At 40.8% G+C, this 17,067-nt stretch overlaps 1 protein-coding gene across 1 annotated transcript in view; it reads left to right on the forward strand.

Moving 5' to 3' along the window:
* Positions 1–17,067, forward strand: part of dock1 (dedicator of cytokinesis 1) — a 162,132-nt gene that overhangs the window by 11,062 nt on the left and 134,003 nt on the right. The window contains exons 2-10 of the mRNA XM_034119288.1: positions 10,109–10,192; positions 10,558–10,598; positions 10,730–10,785; positions 11,332–11,428; positions 12,032–12,180; positions 12,795–12,930; positions 14,328–14,485; positions 15,507–15,588; positions 16,185–16,320. Coding sequence (XP_033975179.1) covers positions 10,109–10,192; positions 10,558–10,598; positions 10,730–10,785; positions 11,332–11,428; positions 12,032–12,180; positions 12,795–12,930; positions 14,328–14,485; positions 15,507–15,588; positions 16,185–16,320 — 939 coding nt within the window. The remainder of the gene's footprint in view (positions 1–10,108; positions 10,193–10,557; positions 10,599–10,729; positions 10,786–11,331; positions 11,429–12,031; positions 12,181–12,794; positions 12,931–14,327; positions 14,486–15,506; positions 15,589–16,184; positions 16,321–17,067) is intronic.

Here is a 17,067-nt window from a genome sequence, read left to right on the forward strand (position 1 = left end):
GGCAGTATATTCTTCAGTAAATCAGAGCAAAGAGTTAGCGCTGCAGTGCTCCGTTATCCGTCTTTTGACCGTTCCTCACTGCAACAATGCCCTCTCTGGCTTTTCAAATGGTTTGACAGTTTGATGTTGGCAGTTTGAAGCAGTCCGTGACTGCAGGCAACCTTTTCTAACATTATTACTGATTTTCCTGTCCTTATTCTTTTCTGTTGGACATATCAAAGTGCTGATGCTGTGCTGCTCTCATCACTGACCGTGCTACTTCTGCTTCAGTAAAACACAGCCTCAGCTTGTGATTATAAATAACAGCATGAAGAACAGGTCGCGGCCATTTCCTGTTGCTTATTTCGTTCTACTTGCACTGCTAAACCATCTGATCGAAGTACTGTGTCATATGTTTGTCATTGAAGTCATATTTCTGGCGCCACCCTAGAGGTTTCAAAGTAAACCTGCTGAGTCAGTTGCAGAGTTATAACATATTTGAAGGTAATTCTGTGCTCATTAGCATGCGTATCACAAGAGATGTAACGAAGGGCAGGAAATAATTAGCCACTTCTTGCTGTGCATGAAGCTAGTCTTTGTTGATACTGCCAATTCACTTTCTCATGCTGTGTTTTGGGGTAAAGATGGTATTAATACAACCATGTGGATTCTTTTCATTGTTTAACAAACGATGCATATGAAAAGAGGCCTATTTACTGTTTTCATGATTTTCATATCTGTTGTCGATGAGTCATAGAGAAAGTGATACTGCGTATTCATACCAAACTTCAGGAGATGTTTGTGCACAATGCAGACATACTAAGCAGGAACACACCGATGCAGATACTTGTACACTGCCACAAATAACACCAGAGACCCCTGTGTGAGAAACTCTGTGTGAAGAGCTCGGTGCTCCGTAATGAGCTGCGTTCGGTTCTCTCTCCCTGCTGTATTGGGAAGATGATTTTCAATTAAAGGCCCTGCAGAGGCAATGGAAGCAGAGTTATCGGCCTGCATTAGACAGTACCCTGAGGCCCATGTTGGAGCACGGTGACAGAACGTTCTGCCAAAAGGTATTACTGCTGTTGGCATCCAGATCTGGTACGTCGTCGTTTTCTTCACCTGCTCCTACCTTCATTTGATTTCTTCCTTCAGCACTAAACCCTCCCACATCCTCTGCTCTACAAGTTTAAATGGTTGCAGTGTTCTGTTTCTCAGTTTACCTTAAAGTGGACCTATTATGCTATATTGGAAAAATATATTGTAGGGCCATACCTATACAAAACATGTCTGTGAAGTTTTTTGCTTAAAATACCAAACAGTTCACCCATTGTAGCCATGCCTCATACTGCTCATACCCCTCTTTTGCAGCCCTGTTATAGAAACGCAGATTTTGGGTCCTTAGCTTAAAAAAAAAAAAAAAAGAGGAGGCGAAGCTAATGCCTGATCAGAATTCTACCGGAGATAAAGTTAAATTCTGCTGTGATAAAACGCCATCCTGTTCTAAACCACATCAAAGATTATTTCTGAAATAGTATGGAGCTCAAATGCTTTTTCTCTTGTGGGTTTATCACAAGGTGAGTTCCTTTTTTTATTTCCTGCTTTTTAAACACATGTGCTCTACAGTACAGGTTAGCTCTGAGTGTTAGCAAGGCTTGCTAATGTAAACAAAGACGAGATTACGTCCAAAACACGGCAGGCATTGTTTCTGATAGCAATTTTCTGTGGGTCTGCCGCCGATTTGACGTCAGATCGGCAGCAAATCTGTATCCGCTCGTTGTACCCCTATTTTTAAAAGATTTGGGCACGGAGGAAAAGAGAGAGGGTTTTATTTTCTGACGCTGCGTGAGTTCCCCGACGCACTGGGGACACATATTTATGTATAAAAGACATCACAAAGTGCATTTTGCATGATAGGTCCCCTTTAAGAAGAGAGGTATTGTTAATCTTCCTGTAAAGCATCAGTATTTCCTTTTGGCCTACTGGAAAGGCCCTATCTATTGTCATAAAGTTTTATCTGAAGTGGCATTTCCTGCTTGTTTCCAGTCAGAGGGGGGAGGAATCTTGTTCTAATAGAGAGAGAGAAAGAGAGAGAGAGAGAGACAGTCCTGGGGCTTTCCTCTCTCCTAGCTCAGCTGGTGTCGTATTAATTTCAAGTTAATTACAATAGCATTATCTCCATTTTCCAACTGCAAATGAAGCTAAAAGGCTTTAGTGAATATAATTGGTTTAAGAACAAACAGGGTTATTTTGTTGGTATTTCTCAATCCTGGGTTCACGGACTGCATCGCCTCTAAATTAGAACCATCGGGCTCACGTCTTAACGCCTAACTCTCTTAATAAACCCTATTAGGGAGGGACTTGAAATTAATTATTATGTTTCCCCCGTTGTATGTCACCTAGAAAGCCCCTTCCCCATCTGACTGTTAACAACATGCTGTGTCGCTGACAGAGAATGTCTCCCAGTGGACTGAATCACTGTGTATTTTTAATGACATTCTTAGAGACATTCATTTCTTTTACAGTGATTGAAATGATCGTCTCAGAAATAGAAAACAATTACAAAGAATGAGAATTATTGTAATTTCCTAGTTCTTGAAATAGCCTAAGCCTCTCTTTAAACAAAATCTGACTCTACTTGAGTGCTCTCAACATTATAAGTGTTTAGCTGACAATTTCACTTATTGACCTTTTATCTTGTCAGCTGTGAGAGTGACTTTATTCATACACTTATCTCCTGCTAATGGGCTTTGTTCACACTTAACACAATCAATTGGAAGCTTTGACGAACTTTCCCAGAAACCCATATAACACTGTGTTCAGATCAGAATATATATAGAGAATTTGATTGAAAGCTCTAAGCTCTTAAATATTTAGTTACTTTGAGTCCACAGACAGTGAGGAGATGCAGTAGAAACCAGCACCCTTTACCCCCCAGGCCCATGTTATCCTAACAGCACTTGGCAGATCCCTGGAGAATACCTGTCAGCTCAGCAGAGCTCGCTGCAGTCTCACCACCAGCGGGGCTCATCGGGAAAACACAGCAAACACTTTCAACGTCATCTCGCTCAGCTCACATTTGTCCCGTACATTACTTCACCATGATGTATGACAAGGGACTGTTTGTTTTCTACTCCAGTCATGACCTCAAGACTCATTTAGAATATCGTGCCTGTTGGTATGGAATGCCGTTTAAGCCAAAATTATGAAATAAAAGTCCCTTGAAATAAATAAATGTGTATTTAAATTTAAATGTATATATATTTATTGCCTCATTTATTTATTTCAGAATGTATTTCATAACCATATTTGTTTATATATGTATTTATTTAATTTAGGCTTAAACGGCATTCCATATATTGGACATGATGCCAAATTCATACCAATATAGGAGTTCAGAAAATATAAAAACTTGCCCAAGAAATCAGTGATATAATTATGACATGGGTGGGAAAATTGTAGCATCTTCATCATAACAGCTCCAGTCTCTTAAGACAAATGTATGTGTCGCTGAATTAGGGAAAATGTTCAAAATCTAGCGTCGTCTGGGTATTCCCACAATCCTCTAGGAATAAGTTGGTTTCAAACCCCTGTGTACTGCAGTGAGGGGATGCTTTAAAATGAACGAGCACTGTTGTATCCATTGACAGATGCACTAGCTGTATATCAGATGTAGTCTCATGCTCTTAAGTAGTAAGAGGTATATCATTTTACACATCAGTCATTTACAGTCAGATATATCCTTTAGAGAATAAAGTATGTGTGTGTGTGTGTTCATTTGTGTGTGTGTTACTTCTCTCTGCTGACTCCTCTGTCTTGCCTTGTGTACCTATAGTGCAGCTGGAGTGTAATAATCATCCTCTATTCTGTCTCGCTGCCTGGTAAAGGGCGTTCAGTCTGCTGTGTGCTTATTGAACTCCTCCTCATTGAAGTTAAGCACTGTATTAAATTCATTTTCCCTTGCACTATATTACTGTGTACTACTTTTTTTTGTCACAGACTACTCGGCTCATACCTGATTGGGCTGTCTTTGGTTGCAACAACAAGGCAAAGCCAATAGCCAAGATTAAGGATTGGCAAAATAATCTACACATTCCTATTCTCAGTATTCAAAACAGGTGACTTGTCATGTCGTGCCAGAACCCTAGGGTCAAAAGTAGAGCGGCAACTAATAATTTTTTTTAAATTTCAGATTGGAGATGTTTTATTAAAGGTGGGTTGGTAATTTTGGAGAAACCAGCTCGAGTGCGCTAGAATTTGAAAATACACAGCCGGAAAAAATCTGCCACTTCCTTACAGAGCCCCTCCTCCAACACACACGAACGTGCACATGACCAATGAGGGCACGAGATAAGTTTGTGCACAGATGGAAGGCTGACAGGCAGGTAGGCCATCCAGTTATTTTAGCCGGGCCGGCTAAAATGATTGGTCGTACTTTTTACAGTACTACGGCTTCCACAGATTACATTTTTATGGATTTTTTGTCAAAGCACTTAAGATATTCATTGCTATCGGGATGTTAAGAGCATTCCATGGAATATAACAAAAAGTGTATCTCGAGCCGGTTTCTCAAACTTACCTACCCTACCTTTAAGTCCTAATTGTTTGTCTGTAACTCTTTTTTAAGTGAGTCAAAAGGCCCTTTACATTTCCTAACATAAACATGATGTCACCAATCTAAAACCTTAAGCTTTTTAGTTCATCGTCACAACACAAAAAAAGCCAAACATTCTCACTATAGTCATTTTTCACCGAAGACACGGGTGTAAATAATACAGTTAACGACTAAAGGAATGCACCATCGTTAGTTGTAATTAGTTACACCTGTTCTGTTTCTACTATCATTCCAAATGTCTGCTGTGAAAAATAACTACTGAGAAGCTGCAGGTAGGGAATGTTTGCTATTTTCCCTTAAATTACAATGAAATTGAGTAAATGAGGACATGGTGTAATTTGTACAGCACACCATTCACAATTTATACTAAGGTACCATTCTGTAGTGCTCCTTCTAACATTGCAAAAGAGAGAACAGTGAACAGCGTGTCTCCAATGAATTCACTTATAGGAATTTTGAAGAAACTGATGGTTAAACTTAATATTTTCTTGGTCAGGTATCCTGCAATTCTCACATTCAGACAAAGATTTTAAGAGTTGGCGCACAGAAGTGATGTCATGGCTGGGCAGGTTCCTCAGTCATCTACCTGCCGCTTGATATTGTATATATTTAAAAGGCCATCTCCACCGACTGAGACAAGAGTTTGCTTCTCCCCTCTGTTTTCCTCCTGGAGAATCCTCTCAGCCTGGGGGGGGGGGGGGGGGGGGACTTTACAAAAACATCAAGAGGCTCAGTATCTTTCCAATGAGCATTTCTATGCACTCTACTTTCCTCCCTTTTTCCCACCCCTCCTTCATCAGCACACTGTATTCTCATCTGAGTGTAATGATATGTTCTACTCTGCGTGGATTAGTGCAGGTTATTAGCAAGCCCAAAGTGTAGAATTAGAATCAGTCCAGTGTTTATATGAGTCTGCTTATAATTGTGTAGAGGGCGTAGACGTGCGCCGGCTAAGTGGATGGCTCTGTAATCTGATTCCTCACTCGTTCCCTCTGATGATAATGTTCTCCGAGTTTGCACAGTCTTATGCAAGAGGTTATGTATGCTAATGAGCCCCGGGCAAATGATGCCGCTGTTTATCACGTTTCCACCAAAAAATAATTTGCATGCCACACTCCAGGGAGAATATGGTCCACTTTTTTTCTCTTCCTGATGGATTTTCTCTTCCTCACTGCTTCCAAATTGAAATCAGTTTACTCTTGGGTATGCAAATACAGGTTTATGAGTAATCAGAGCTGTCATTCAACCCCCACGCAACAAGAATCACTTTGGTTGCTGTTTTAAATTGCACCATCATTGCCTCCCATGTCAGGGTTGTGTTTGATGGTTGTCATTTACTCATCATCTTCCCAGGGTGTCATTTGTGTTCATTTTGTGATTGCACCTCCTACCCAGTGAGAATCTCCCAAATCCTCTGAGCTCCCGATTGTTTGATTTGAGATCTCGTCTCATTTGCAGTGTGCACAGGGGCAGCTTTTCCCTTTTTCTCTGGGGAAACATGACACTTTATGTCTCTATCAGAGCTGTGGTTTGGGCTGTCATTTAGAACATCATGCTGCATCAGCTGGACCTGTGACCCAGTTCCAAACAAACTCAGCAGTTAATGGCTTCACAGGCCTTTCTGGCCATTCTTAATGATGGTTAAAGGGGACCTATCATGCAAAATGCACTTTTGTTCGTCTTTTATACATGAATATGTGTCCCCGGTGTGTCAGGGAACTCACCAAGTGTCAGAAAACACAACCCTCTCTCTTTTCCTCCATACCCAAATCTCTTAAAAACGGGGCTGCAACGGATCTGATACAGATTTGAATTTTTCTGACGTCAGAAAAGGGGTGCTCCGCCTATATGGGCAACTCTCCACCTATCAGGGGAATGAGAGACCGCTCGAAAGCGCTGGAGACGCTGTAGTACATATGCCAGGCCTGTAAGTGGCTCTGTAGTCTGCCACAAAAGCAGCGAAGAAGACTTCCCGCGCATGGTTGCCATGGTTGCCCTTCTGTTTATTCTCCGCTGTGGACGCTCTGGCTCTTTTTCTCCCTCCCCGAGGCAAGCGTTTGCTCCTGCTGCTGTAATTCTCTCCGGTTAGTCCACCAGCAGATGACAAACACCCACCTCTCCGCCTCTTCCAAGGGACGAGGGGACCGTGCGGCAGAGTTTCAGTTAGATTTTTGTTCGCCGGTCCACATGTCCGTTAAAGTTGAAATCTTCTGGACAAAATTAGAAAAGTGCCGGTCAAAGGTCTTCTTTGTTATTTATTGAGCTTTAAAACAAATGAATAACGACTCTATATAATCATATAAGAATAATACACGGAGGACGGAGCCTCTCTTTTCCTCCCCCTCTTCTGAGAGCCCAGCAGCTGATCAGAGCACGCTCCCCTCTCCTGTAGGGGGGCGTGGTCAGCTGCAGCTCATTTGCATTAAAGCTACGTCACAGAATCAGCCCTTGCAAAAAACAGGGCTGGAAAAGAGCAAATAGAGCGAAATGAGGCATGGCTAAAATGCATGATCTGTTTTTGAAAAAAAAACTTCACAGACATGTTTTATAGGTATGGCCCTATAATATATTTTTCAAATATAGCATGATATAGGGCTGCTCAATTAATCATATTTTAATCGCAATTTACGATTTTGGCTTGCAACGATTATGAAAAACACATAATCGAAATAAAACGATTCTTTTTTTTCCTTTCTTTTTTAAAAACATTTTTTAATTGGTTTTTCAGTTGAATTATACTTAAAGTTCAGGGTAATCAACTGTTAAAAACATACTGTTCACATTTTTTTTTTCAATAAATTGATGTTTTCAAAGTAAATGGATAATCGTTTTTAATAATCGTGGTATCAATTATTGACCCAAATAATCGAGATTATGATTTTTGCCATCATCGAGCAGCCCTAGCATGATAGGTCCACTTTAAATTGAGCGCACCTCGCTGCACAGTGACTAGGCTGCTCTCTGATGGCTGCTCACAGATTAATCCCACCTCCCTTTTGATTGTTTTGTTGCTTTCTCTCCCTGTAGGTATCCTTTGTGTATACCAGCGTGGTGCCAATGAATTCATTTCCTGCGGTCTTTGTTCTATTCTCTGCTCGTGGCTCGTGTTCTGGTAAATTCGCAGGGCTCATTGGATTGTTCTGGGGATCGCAAAATGTATTGTGTCCACGCATGTGCAGATGCACACACTTTGATAACAAAACAACACAGGGGTGAATTAAACAATCTACACATGGCATTTCATGCCCTCAACTAAATGTTGAAGTGGTTGGCTGCCTGACTCTACATGCAGAACATCAGATACAGACTCAGGCGCGTTACATAACCACACGCTTGATTGTAAGCTGTATTTTATACGTTTATGACAACTTCTCATGAACTTTCAGTGTCAGTCAGGGTCTTCTTCTTTCGACCACTAATCAGTTTCCCTATTTGTGTTTGCCATATGTTGTTTACTATGTTTCATACCATTGCTTTTGCCAAACTTTTTCACTGTTTGCAAGTTATGTGCCAGTCAGTTAGCCAGAACCTCTGAAGCCTCTTTGTTCTTTTTATGTAAATTGCATTATGCTGCTCGGATGACTCAATTATACAATAATCGTACACGTTGTTATGACCTCTTCCATAGCTGACACAAGCTGTACTAATTGGTATTTTCTCTAATTAGCGCATTTGCAACTGTGATGTGACATAAGTTGCTGCCTTTTTATATTTAATTTTCTTATTGAATTGGAAATCAAGTAATCTGATGGTTATTTTTTATCTAATTGACCATTATTTTGTCTTTGGAGAATCAAATATGATGCCAAATACCCCTTAATATACCAATCATTTTTACACTTTTTTACTAGTAATTAAAAACCAAATTACAGCTTTGCAAAAAAAGAACTAACTTTGAGACAATCTGTTCGGAAAGTCTGTGTGGGAGTAGAATACATGAAATGACTTCACCCCATAGCAACCAAAACAAAAACGTGTTCTACATACAACAACTTAAGAGCTACATTTTAACAGGGAAAAAAAAACAACAACCTTGTAATGAAATATAATGGCTCCTCTGATGGCAGGTGATTGTGGGAGAAAACGGTCGATTCACTTGATGTACCATTAGCCTGCAGGGAGGGTCTTTTTTTAATTAAGTCGTCATTCACCTCTGGAAACCTTTGCTGAAATGTTCCTGCATGCATTCCCTCAGCAAGACACACACACACACACACACACGCTTGTGTCATTTCATTCTACAGGTCTCCTCAAAATTAACACGTATGTTCACACTACCACTTTTCAAGTTGTCAGTGTTTAGAATTTGTGGTGTGTGTGCACGTGTGTGTGACAGACGTCGGTCATGGCTGGTTTGACAGCGACATGTTGTTTACCTCTCACTGATGGAGAGAACAAGTGCCAACAATCAGGATTTTATTGACCTTATAACACGACCTTGACTAGTTGATGGATCTATCTCTGATACTAGATTGAGAAAGGCCTGAAAACTTAGTCAACACAGGTCTTCATTGTACGGAAATGTAATTGTTTTTATTGTGCTTAGTGACAATTTGTTATAGTCCCTCCTAAGAGTGCCCATTTATCAGAAATGTATTATTATTATTGTTATGTTGCCCTTCATGTATGGCATGAATCTGATTAGAAGAAAGTGCTCTAAATATGTGTTTTGATTTTTTTTTAATTATAATCACATTTATGTTTCTGCCCATCTGTTTGTTTGTTTGTGAGCAGAGTATCCCCACACATGTAAACAGATGGTAGAAAGTTAAGGCTGAGGAGGATCTGATTGCTTTTGGAGCAGATCCAGGAATGCAATTAAGAGATCTTTTTATTTTGACCATTTCTCTTGAAATGAAATGCAAATATGCATCACATGATCTGTCAGATTTCCTACATGTCTCCACATTCTTCCACCTATATTATGGACTATATACACTTTCAGATGGCGCAAGTTAAACACAGTTTGTGGTTGCTAAATTGTGTTCACTCAAGTTTTTGTTATTGAGAAGATGCCAGCACAGTTTTCCTTTGGGGCGACTTGACTCGACAGAACATGTTGGTTATTTACTAACAACATTTGGGAGCCACCTGTAATGGGCTCTATTGATTCTTGTTCATTTAGCAAACAATGCAGACATTTTGTATTGTTTGCTGGAGAGCCACACTAGCGTTTTTATTGTTTTTTTCTCAACACCTCAGGAATAATATCTTATTATAATTACCTCTCTTTCCTATATCTCTTTTTCCACTGGCATTATTGTCGTTTTGGCGTCCCCCATCATTATTGGTTTCTTTGCAGTGGGCGGTAGAAGCATGTTGATATTACAGTGTTGATGGTCCAACCATGGCTGTGTCAGGCTGTGTGGGTGGACATCCTGTGGATGTGCGATGCCTCTACTGCACTTTGCAATGGCACACAATTAGCGCCACGAGGGAGCCAAACGCTTTATTGGCCTTTTTCCTCCTCCTGTAATATCTCCTCTCATATTGTCCTCTCTCATCTCTCTCCAGCAATCTATAACTACGATGCCCGGGGAGAGGAGGAGCTGTCGCTGCAGATTGGAGACACAGTGCACATACTTGAGACACATGAAGGTGAGAAGAGGCTAACTGATGATACACATGATCAGAGCTGACACGACCAATGTCTCCGATTATTTTCCTGTCATCTCTGGTACTTCTTTTGTTTTGTCAACATTTTTCTACACATGTTCAATAATATATAGCAATAATGAATATTATGCTGTGTAAATGAAGGCTGCAGCAACCCCATACTTGTCTCTACTGTCCCTGCTAGGGTTAGATTGTGCAAAACATGTTATTTTCTACTTAAATGTCATTCTTTATTGTGCATTCCTTAATACAACCGCTAACATTGATTTACTTTAGTGCATTTTTTTCAAACATATTTGATACTCTGTATGCAAAAAGCTAACATGCATAACCCTGTTCTCCATCAGACTGGTACAGAGGGCATAGGCTGAGGAGAAAATCCAAAAAGGTGAGTGGACGGTGAACATGTTTTTTGAATCCTTATATTCCTGTTGCTAAAAGGTTACTCTTTACAGCTTCTGTTTTTCAGCTGTTTAACTTCTGTTGTTGTTTTACTATAATTGTGTCTTCCTCTTATAGGGCACATTTCCTGCTTGCTATATACACCTGAAAGAAGCCACAGTTGAGGGGAATGGGTAACTACTTGTCCACTTCCACATTTTAATTTAGGATTGGTTTTCCATGAGTAAGAAAATTGCATGTACTTTTTTTGCATTATATCAAAAAGAACCTATTATAATTGCATGCTTCATCTTCAAACATAAAAAAAGCTAAGAGAAGTTTGTCCCATCGTTTTCCCTGATCTACTGAAAAGCTTGGTGAATTGTAAGCTGTATGCAGAGACAGCCTCTGAGGTTTTGTCAGTAAGGCGGTCTGCACTTGATCAGATGTGACATGTGGCTTTGTTTTTGCACAACTTGTGGCACTGTTTTGTTTTCATCTGTCTTCTTTGATTTAACTTCCCCCCCCCCCCCAAGTCCTTGAATGCAGCTGGGAACCTTGAAGAACAGATACTTGTTTCCATACAATACTAAATAAATACATTTAAAAAAAAAACTGTGAATACATTTCAAATTACAGAGATAAAAGGCAACATTTAAGCCGACACTTTCTCCATGTGGGGAGGAAAGGACAGGAAGGACACAGAATCCAGGTTTGAAATGTGTTCACTGTCCCTACAGGCAAAAGGAGACGGTCATTCCCACTGAGCTGCCCCTGGTTCAGGAGGTGACCACCACACTGCGGGAGTGGGCCACAATATGGAGGGACTTGTATGTGGTAAGCAAGACTGTCCAAAGAAACAATAAGACACACACACTTACACACACTCATATTCATGTCAGATATGGTAACGTTACATATGGATGTTAGATGGCGAAGAAATGCTAGAACAGAGTTCCACATTCTTGTTGTTAGCTGAAAGAGGCTTGGAGAAAGGACCCGGAAAATGTGTAAAACTGAGTCTCATATCAAACTGGACTTACAATAATGTGTAAAGTGTCTTGGTAAACCTTTTTATGGAGCATACAATATTAAGCTACTTAAATACTAATACTTAGCCATAGGTAATACAGTTATGGATAGAGTCATTTATCAAGCAAATGTAATAGTTTAGAGAAAAATGCAGTATTGTTAAGGAACATATGCCTGTTGAAAAGTAATTTGTTGCATTTGCCTCAGGTAATTCCACCTGCGCTTAATAATTAAGAGCTTTTGTTCACCTTCACTGTGCTGAACCTGCTGCTAATGAGATGTCTGGCCTTCCAGCATGAACACAGTTATTTTACCAGTCAACAGTTCAAACAAAGAGCACTTCGATTTTCCAAATGTCCTCCTGTGTCTAATCTGTATTCATGTGCGTCCATCTGTTTCCGCCGTCAGGGAGACAAACGTGAGATGTTCAACTCGGTCCGTGACATGATCTACGACCTCATCGAATGGCGTTCCCAGATCCTGTCCGGCACCCTCCCGCAGGATGAGCTCACCGAACTCAAACAGAGAGTCACCTCCAAGATAGACTACGGCAACAAGTGAGGATCCTGTCTTTAGAGGCCTTTTAACCCCCCTCCCTCAGCTGATATCCCCTTTATCCTCATATCTTTCCGAAAACATGACTCTTGTTGGAATAGGTCAGCAGTGTCAGTCAATAGAAAGTGACAGGTCATCGCTTAGCTTGAGGACAAACTGGAGGGATTTAGCTTCAGCAAAGCGTACTGTATTCCATCATGTAGTGACAGCTCTTTGCTGTGTCTGCACTGGGCCTAGAAAATCAGTTGAAAATTGAAAGCTCCATTCTCCTCCTGTGATGAAACTTTAAACCTTTGGCCAGGTAGAGAAATGGCTTTTGCCTCCACAGAATGAGGGAGCTGATGAAATACATTGACTGCATGTTGGCAGCATGTCTGCCCGACTCCCTCCATGGAAGAAAGAGTCGGACAATATAGTGGAGCTTTGAAAGAGCTCAGGGAATGTTATACGAGTAGAAAATGTGGCAACGGGTGTGGCAGCTTACAGTTAATGTATGCTATTTCCTTTTTTACACATTCATAATATTTATTTACCTAATCTCTTCCAGTATATCTATTGTATGTCTTCATCTTGGCGGGTTCTGGCACTCGTTAACTCTCAAACAATGTTCTGAAAGGTACCTGGATCTGGATCTGGTGGTGAGAGACCAAGATGGGAACATCCTGGACCCGGAGATAACCAGCACCGTCAGCCTGTTCAGAGCGCACGAGGCGGCCTCCAAACAAATCGAGGACCGGATTCAAGAAGAGAGGGTAAAGGTTCCTGCTTCTCTGGACGCCATTCACTCACCGGCAACTAGACATGGGTCTTTATCAAGACAGTATATTGGAGATAAGTGAAAGCACTTTACTGCAAAGTGTGAATAGTTGGGATCTGAATGGGGTCATCTTGTTTTTCTGACTCATTAATTCTCAGCCACAGTCAAACACACCACGGTTCTCACAGCGCTTCATATGAGATAAATGTTTGCTATGACCCCTCATTCGTCTTCATTGGAGCCTGTTTCCTCTACAGTAGTTTCTGCTCCATATCTATGTACATTTGTATCAATTTAGCTAGCTGTGTGGCTCTAGGGATGGCAATGTTCAGTAGTTTGGTCGGCCCAACACTTGAGTCCAGACTGAAATATCTTAGCTGATGGATTTCTGTGAAATTTGTTACAGATATTCAAGATCCAAAAGCAATTCATGTTAATCCCTAATGTTTTATCTATAACTATTATAAAATGACAATTTGTCTAATACTTGTATTGATGACTAAGCACCTGCAAAACAAACAAGACATTCGCTTTTAGCTGATTGCAAAACCATTGAAAAATTAGTTTTTTAAAAATGACTTGTTTCTCAAACGACACATGTCAAGTAAAAACAGCACAGGCTTTAACAAAATAAAACAAATGGACAAAGTGTGTTTTTTAAGGTAAGACAAATGCAGAGAAATTATAGTTTCATCTAAAATGGCATTTTGGCATTTGCACAATTCACAGACGTGGGGAAAATTGGGCCACTGCTTGTACACAAAAACCCTTCACTGCTTCTTCAGAAAGCCAGGCACTCAGCCAGATTTCCTGTCTATTTTACTTGGCGTACCGGTGGCATCCCTCACCTAAATGTCACCTGGCAGTATGTAGGAGTGTCAGACGCTAAGTGCCCTGCAGTTATGTGGTCTCATTGTACATGACCTTTTAATCCAGAGGTCTTTATTGCATATGCATGGGCAATCGGAAAGTGTCCAGGTCAACGCGATAAATATTAATGATATGGCCCCAGCATATTTTTGAAGGGCGTCCAAGGAATCAGCCCACCTTTATACTGCGGATGCACTTCTGGAGATCAAGCACATGTTAATGCTTTTTATTCCACTGAGGACAAAATGCATTGGAACTACATTTTGATTGATTTATAGACATTGTGCTTCTTAACTTTTCAGAAAGGCACAGAACCAGTGTCTGACATTCAATTATCTGGTGTGCTGTTGCTCACCACACCCACGCACAGTATCTCTTTCATCACACACTGATGTTGTCTCTGAATTCGTCCCCCGGGCTTATTGTTTAAACTCCACAGCACTGAGGTCTACCTGCATGTGACAGAAAGCTATTGAAGATTGCCAGATATTGAGCGCTATATCTCTGTTTCCCCCCCGACAGTCTCAGAAGCAGAATATTGATCTGTCAAGGCAAGCAAAGTTTGCCTCCACACCGTCGTTCGGCCTCTTCGTGACTCTAAAGAATGTGGTGTGTAAGATCGGAGAGGATGCAGAGGTGCTCATGTCCCTCTACGACCCAGTGGACTCCAAGTTTGTCAGGTAAATCCATCGGTGTATATTCAATCTCTTTTATTCCCTTTTATTAACTCACTCGTATTCACAGACCTCGTTCTGATGAAGCATTGGGATGTCAATTGAAACCAAAGTTCCTGTCTGGTTTAAGAGGAACATGTAAAGATGGTGGACTTGTGCCTTTAGACACCGAATCAGAATATCTTTATTGTCATCATACATAATATATATAGTAAGGTATAATGACATTTGGTTGGCGTCTCTCACTGCAGTAATAGAAATAGACACAAATAAATAGATCCGTGATAAAAGCAGATGTAGCAGCAATGACAATGCACATAAAATTAAATATCAATGTACATATTTACACATTTTACAGGTTATAAACTTTATATATACAAAACTACAACAGTTTAAACTGTGTCCATGAATTGATGCTTAAAATATCCATAAATATATTTTTCTGAACTATACACCTATGTGTAGCCTACAGAGATTAGTGACAAGTCGCATTCAAACACAGTTGGTATTTCTAGATAGAGTGGTGATGAGTTTACATGCGCTTTTCATATGAAGACTAAAAATAAAGCCCTGTATGGACAAGATTTCATGTCCTCATGGCGTTTGATGTTTCAGACTTACTCGTACTTTACAGAATCGTCAGCTATCAGCAAGTACAAACACTGACAGACACTTGGAAGCACACTCACACAGATACAGACACACACCATGCTGGAGCGTGACCAGAACAAGTGCAGCCTGCTTCCCGGGGATTTGCTATTGTTTTAGGATTCTGACAGCACTTTATCACGAGTAGAGCAGCTCGGCCGTGGGATGTTTCCCTCGCATCCAACATCATTCTTGCATTTTGCTTCTCAAGCGGATCGGTGTCAGGATTAACATTTAAGCTTCCTCAGGTTTCAAGGAAATGATATTGAATGCAACCCAACTGATTGCCTTTTAATTTTCTTCTATGAGAATTTTATGTGAATCTTAAAAACTGCCAAGACAGACTAAAATAATGAGTCATGCTTTCTCTCTCTTACAGTGAAAACTACCTGGTGAAATGGTCAAGTTCAGGTCTGGTGAAAGACATAGACCAGCTTCATAACCTGCGGGCCGTCTTCACGGTGAGTGTGTTTGCTTGTATACGTGTCCCTGGGTCTGTGTGTGTGTGTGCACACGCCTGTGGCCAGCCCACTGTTTATTCAGCCATGTTATGAGTCATGTGGGAGCCTGTTTGCAGAGCTTGTATTTGTTGAGCTCTCTCAGAAAGAGCTTGGCTTGCCATATGTATTTACAAGGCAGTCACCTCTATCTAATGGAAGCCCAAGGGCGCAGGGGTCAGCGTGCATCCACTGGGAGCACTCTGCTAGGTTTGGTACGCACTGCATCCAGAAAATGAATCTGGGGACACAATCACAGATGTTGCAGAAGCAGTTTTTGGTGAAAAGTTTGCCCGGAACACAAGCTCATCTTCACTTAAGACAGTGCTTTTAATCGATCAGTTGTTGTTGTGCACCCTAGGATTGATGTGGCCTGAACAAAAAAAAATGCTGTTGCCAGATTAGGCTTTAAATCCAAATGCTTTTTCTCTGGGCAAATATACAACCCCATTGTAATGGTTTTGGATTTGTCTACCTAAGGTATAAGTCATATCTATCGATTCTACTGAGCATAAGCATTTTTTTTTTTCATAACTTCTCTTTTTTCCAACCCTCTTCAGGACTTGGGCAGTGAAGATCTGAAGAGAGAGAAGATCAGCTTTGTGTGTCAGATTGTCAGAGTGGGGCGCATGGAGCTGCGAGACAACAACACCAAGAAGCTGACGTCAGGACTGAGGAGACCCTTTGGAGTGGCAGGTAGAGCAGACGACAGAGACACTGAGTGACACCCTATTGTTCCAAAAAAAGCTGCACGACTTGTGTTACTATAATCAGACCTACCTTTTTTTTTTTAGAACTGATTTTCTGAACTTCCATCCTCCCCTCTGGCTTTGCTTGAATAACCCCATGTAAATGAAACCGATCAGAACAGATCCCTTGTTATGCCTTGTACTCCACAGTATGTATTGTGCCAAAGTCTTTGCCCAGATGAGTGAATGTACTGTATTTGTCTAAAATTCATAGATATCTCAAATAAGTGGAAAGAAGAATTACAGTTGGATTTATCTCCTGTTGGCAAGCTGCCAGGTGTAAACTAATTAGATTGGTGTTTTGCCCACATTTATCAAACAGAGCAAATTATACCCCTCTTTCAGTGTCTTTTCCCCACTTCCACTTGAAGAGAAATGACAGCATGATTTATGATGGCTTATCCTTAGACATCAGCATGATGGAGAGCCGCATTTTTGAGATTTGCTTATTTTTAGACGCTGTTGTAACAGGAATCATATGGTTTACATGTGACCCGAGGGGTAAAGACTGCTGCACAAATCACTCTGATTATCTGCACCGTCTCTCATTCGCTTAAGTTGAAGCAATTTCAAGAATGTGTTTCCTGTTTTGGTGTGCGGCTCCGCTGGTCAGAGTTCATGTTTGGTCAACATTGACCTGCAGGTTGTACACTCAGCTGATAGCACAATGCATGTTGTGTTTGAAAACATTTGT

This window comes from Trematomus bernacchii, unplaced genomic scaffold (genome assembly GCF_902827165.1).
Source record: "Trematomus bernacchii unplaced genomic scaffold, fTreBer1.1, whole genome shotgun sequence".
In the NCBI taxonomy this organism is placed as follows: Eukaryota; Metazoa; Chordata; class Actinopteri; order Perciformes; family Nototheniidae; genus Trematomus; species Trematomus bernacchii.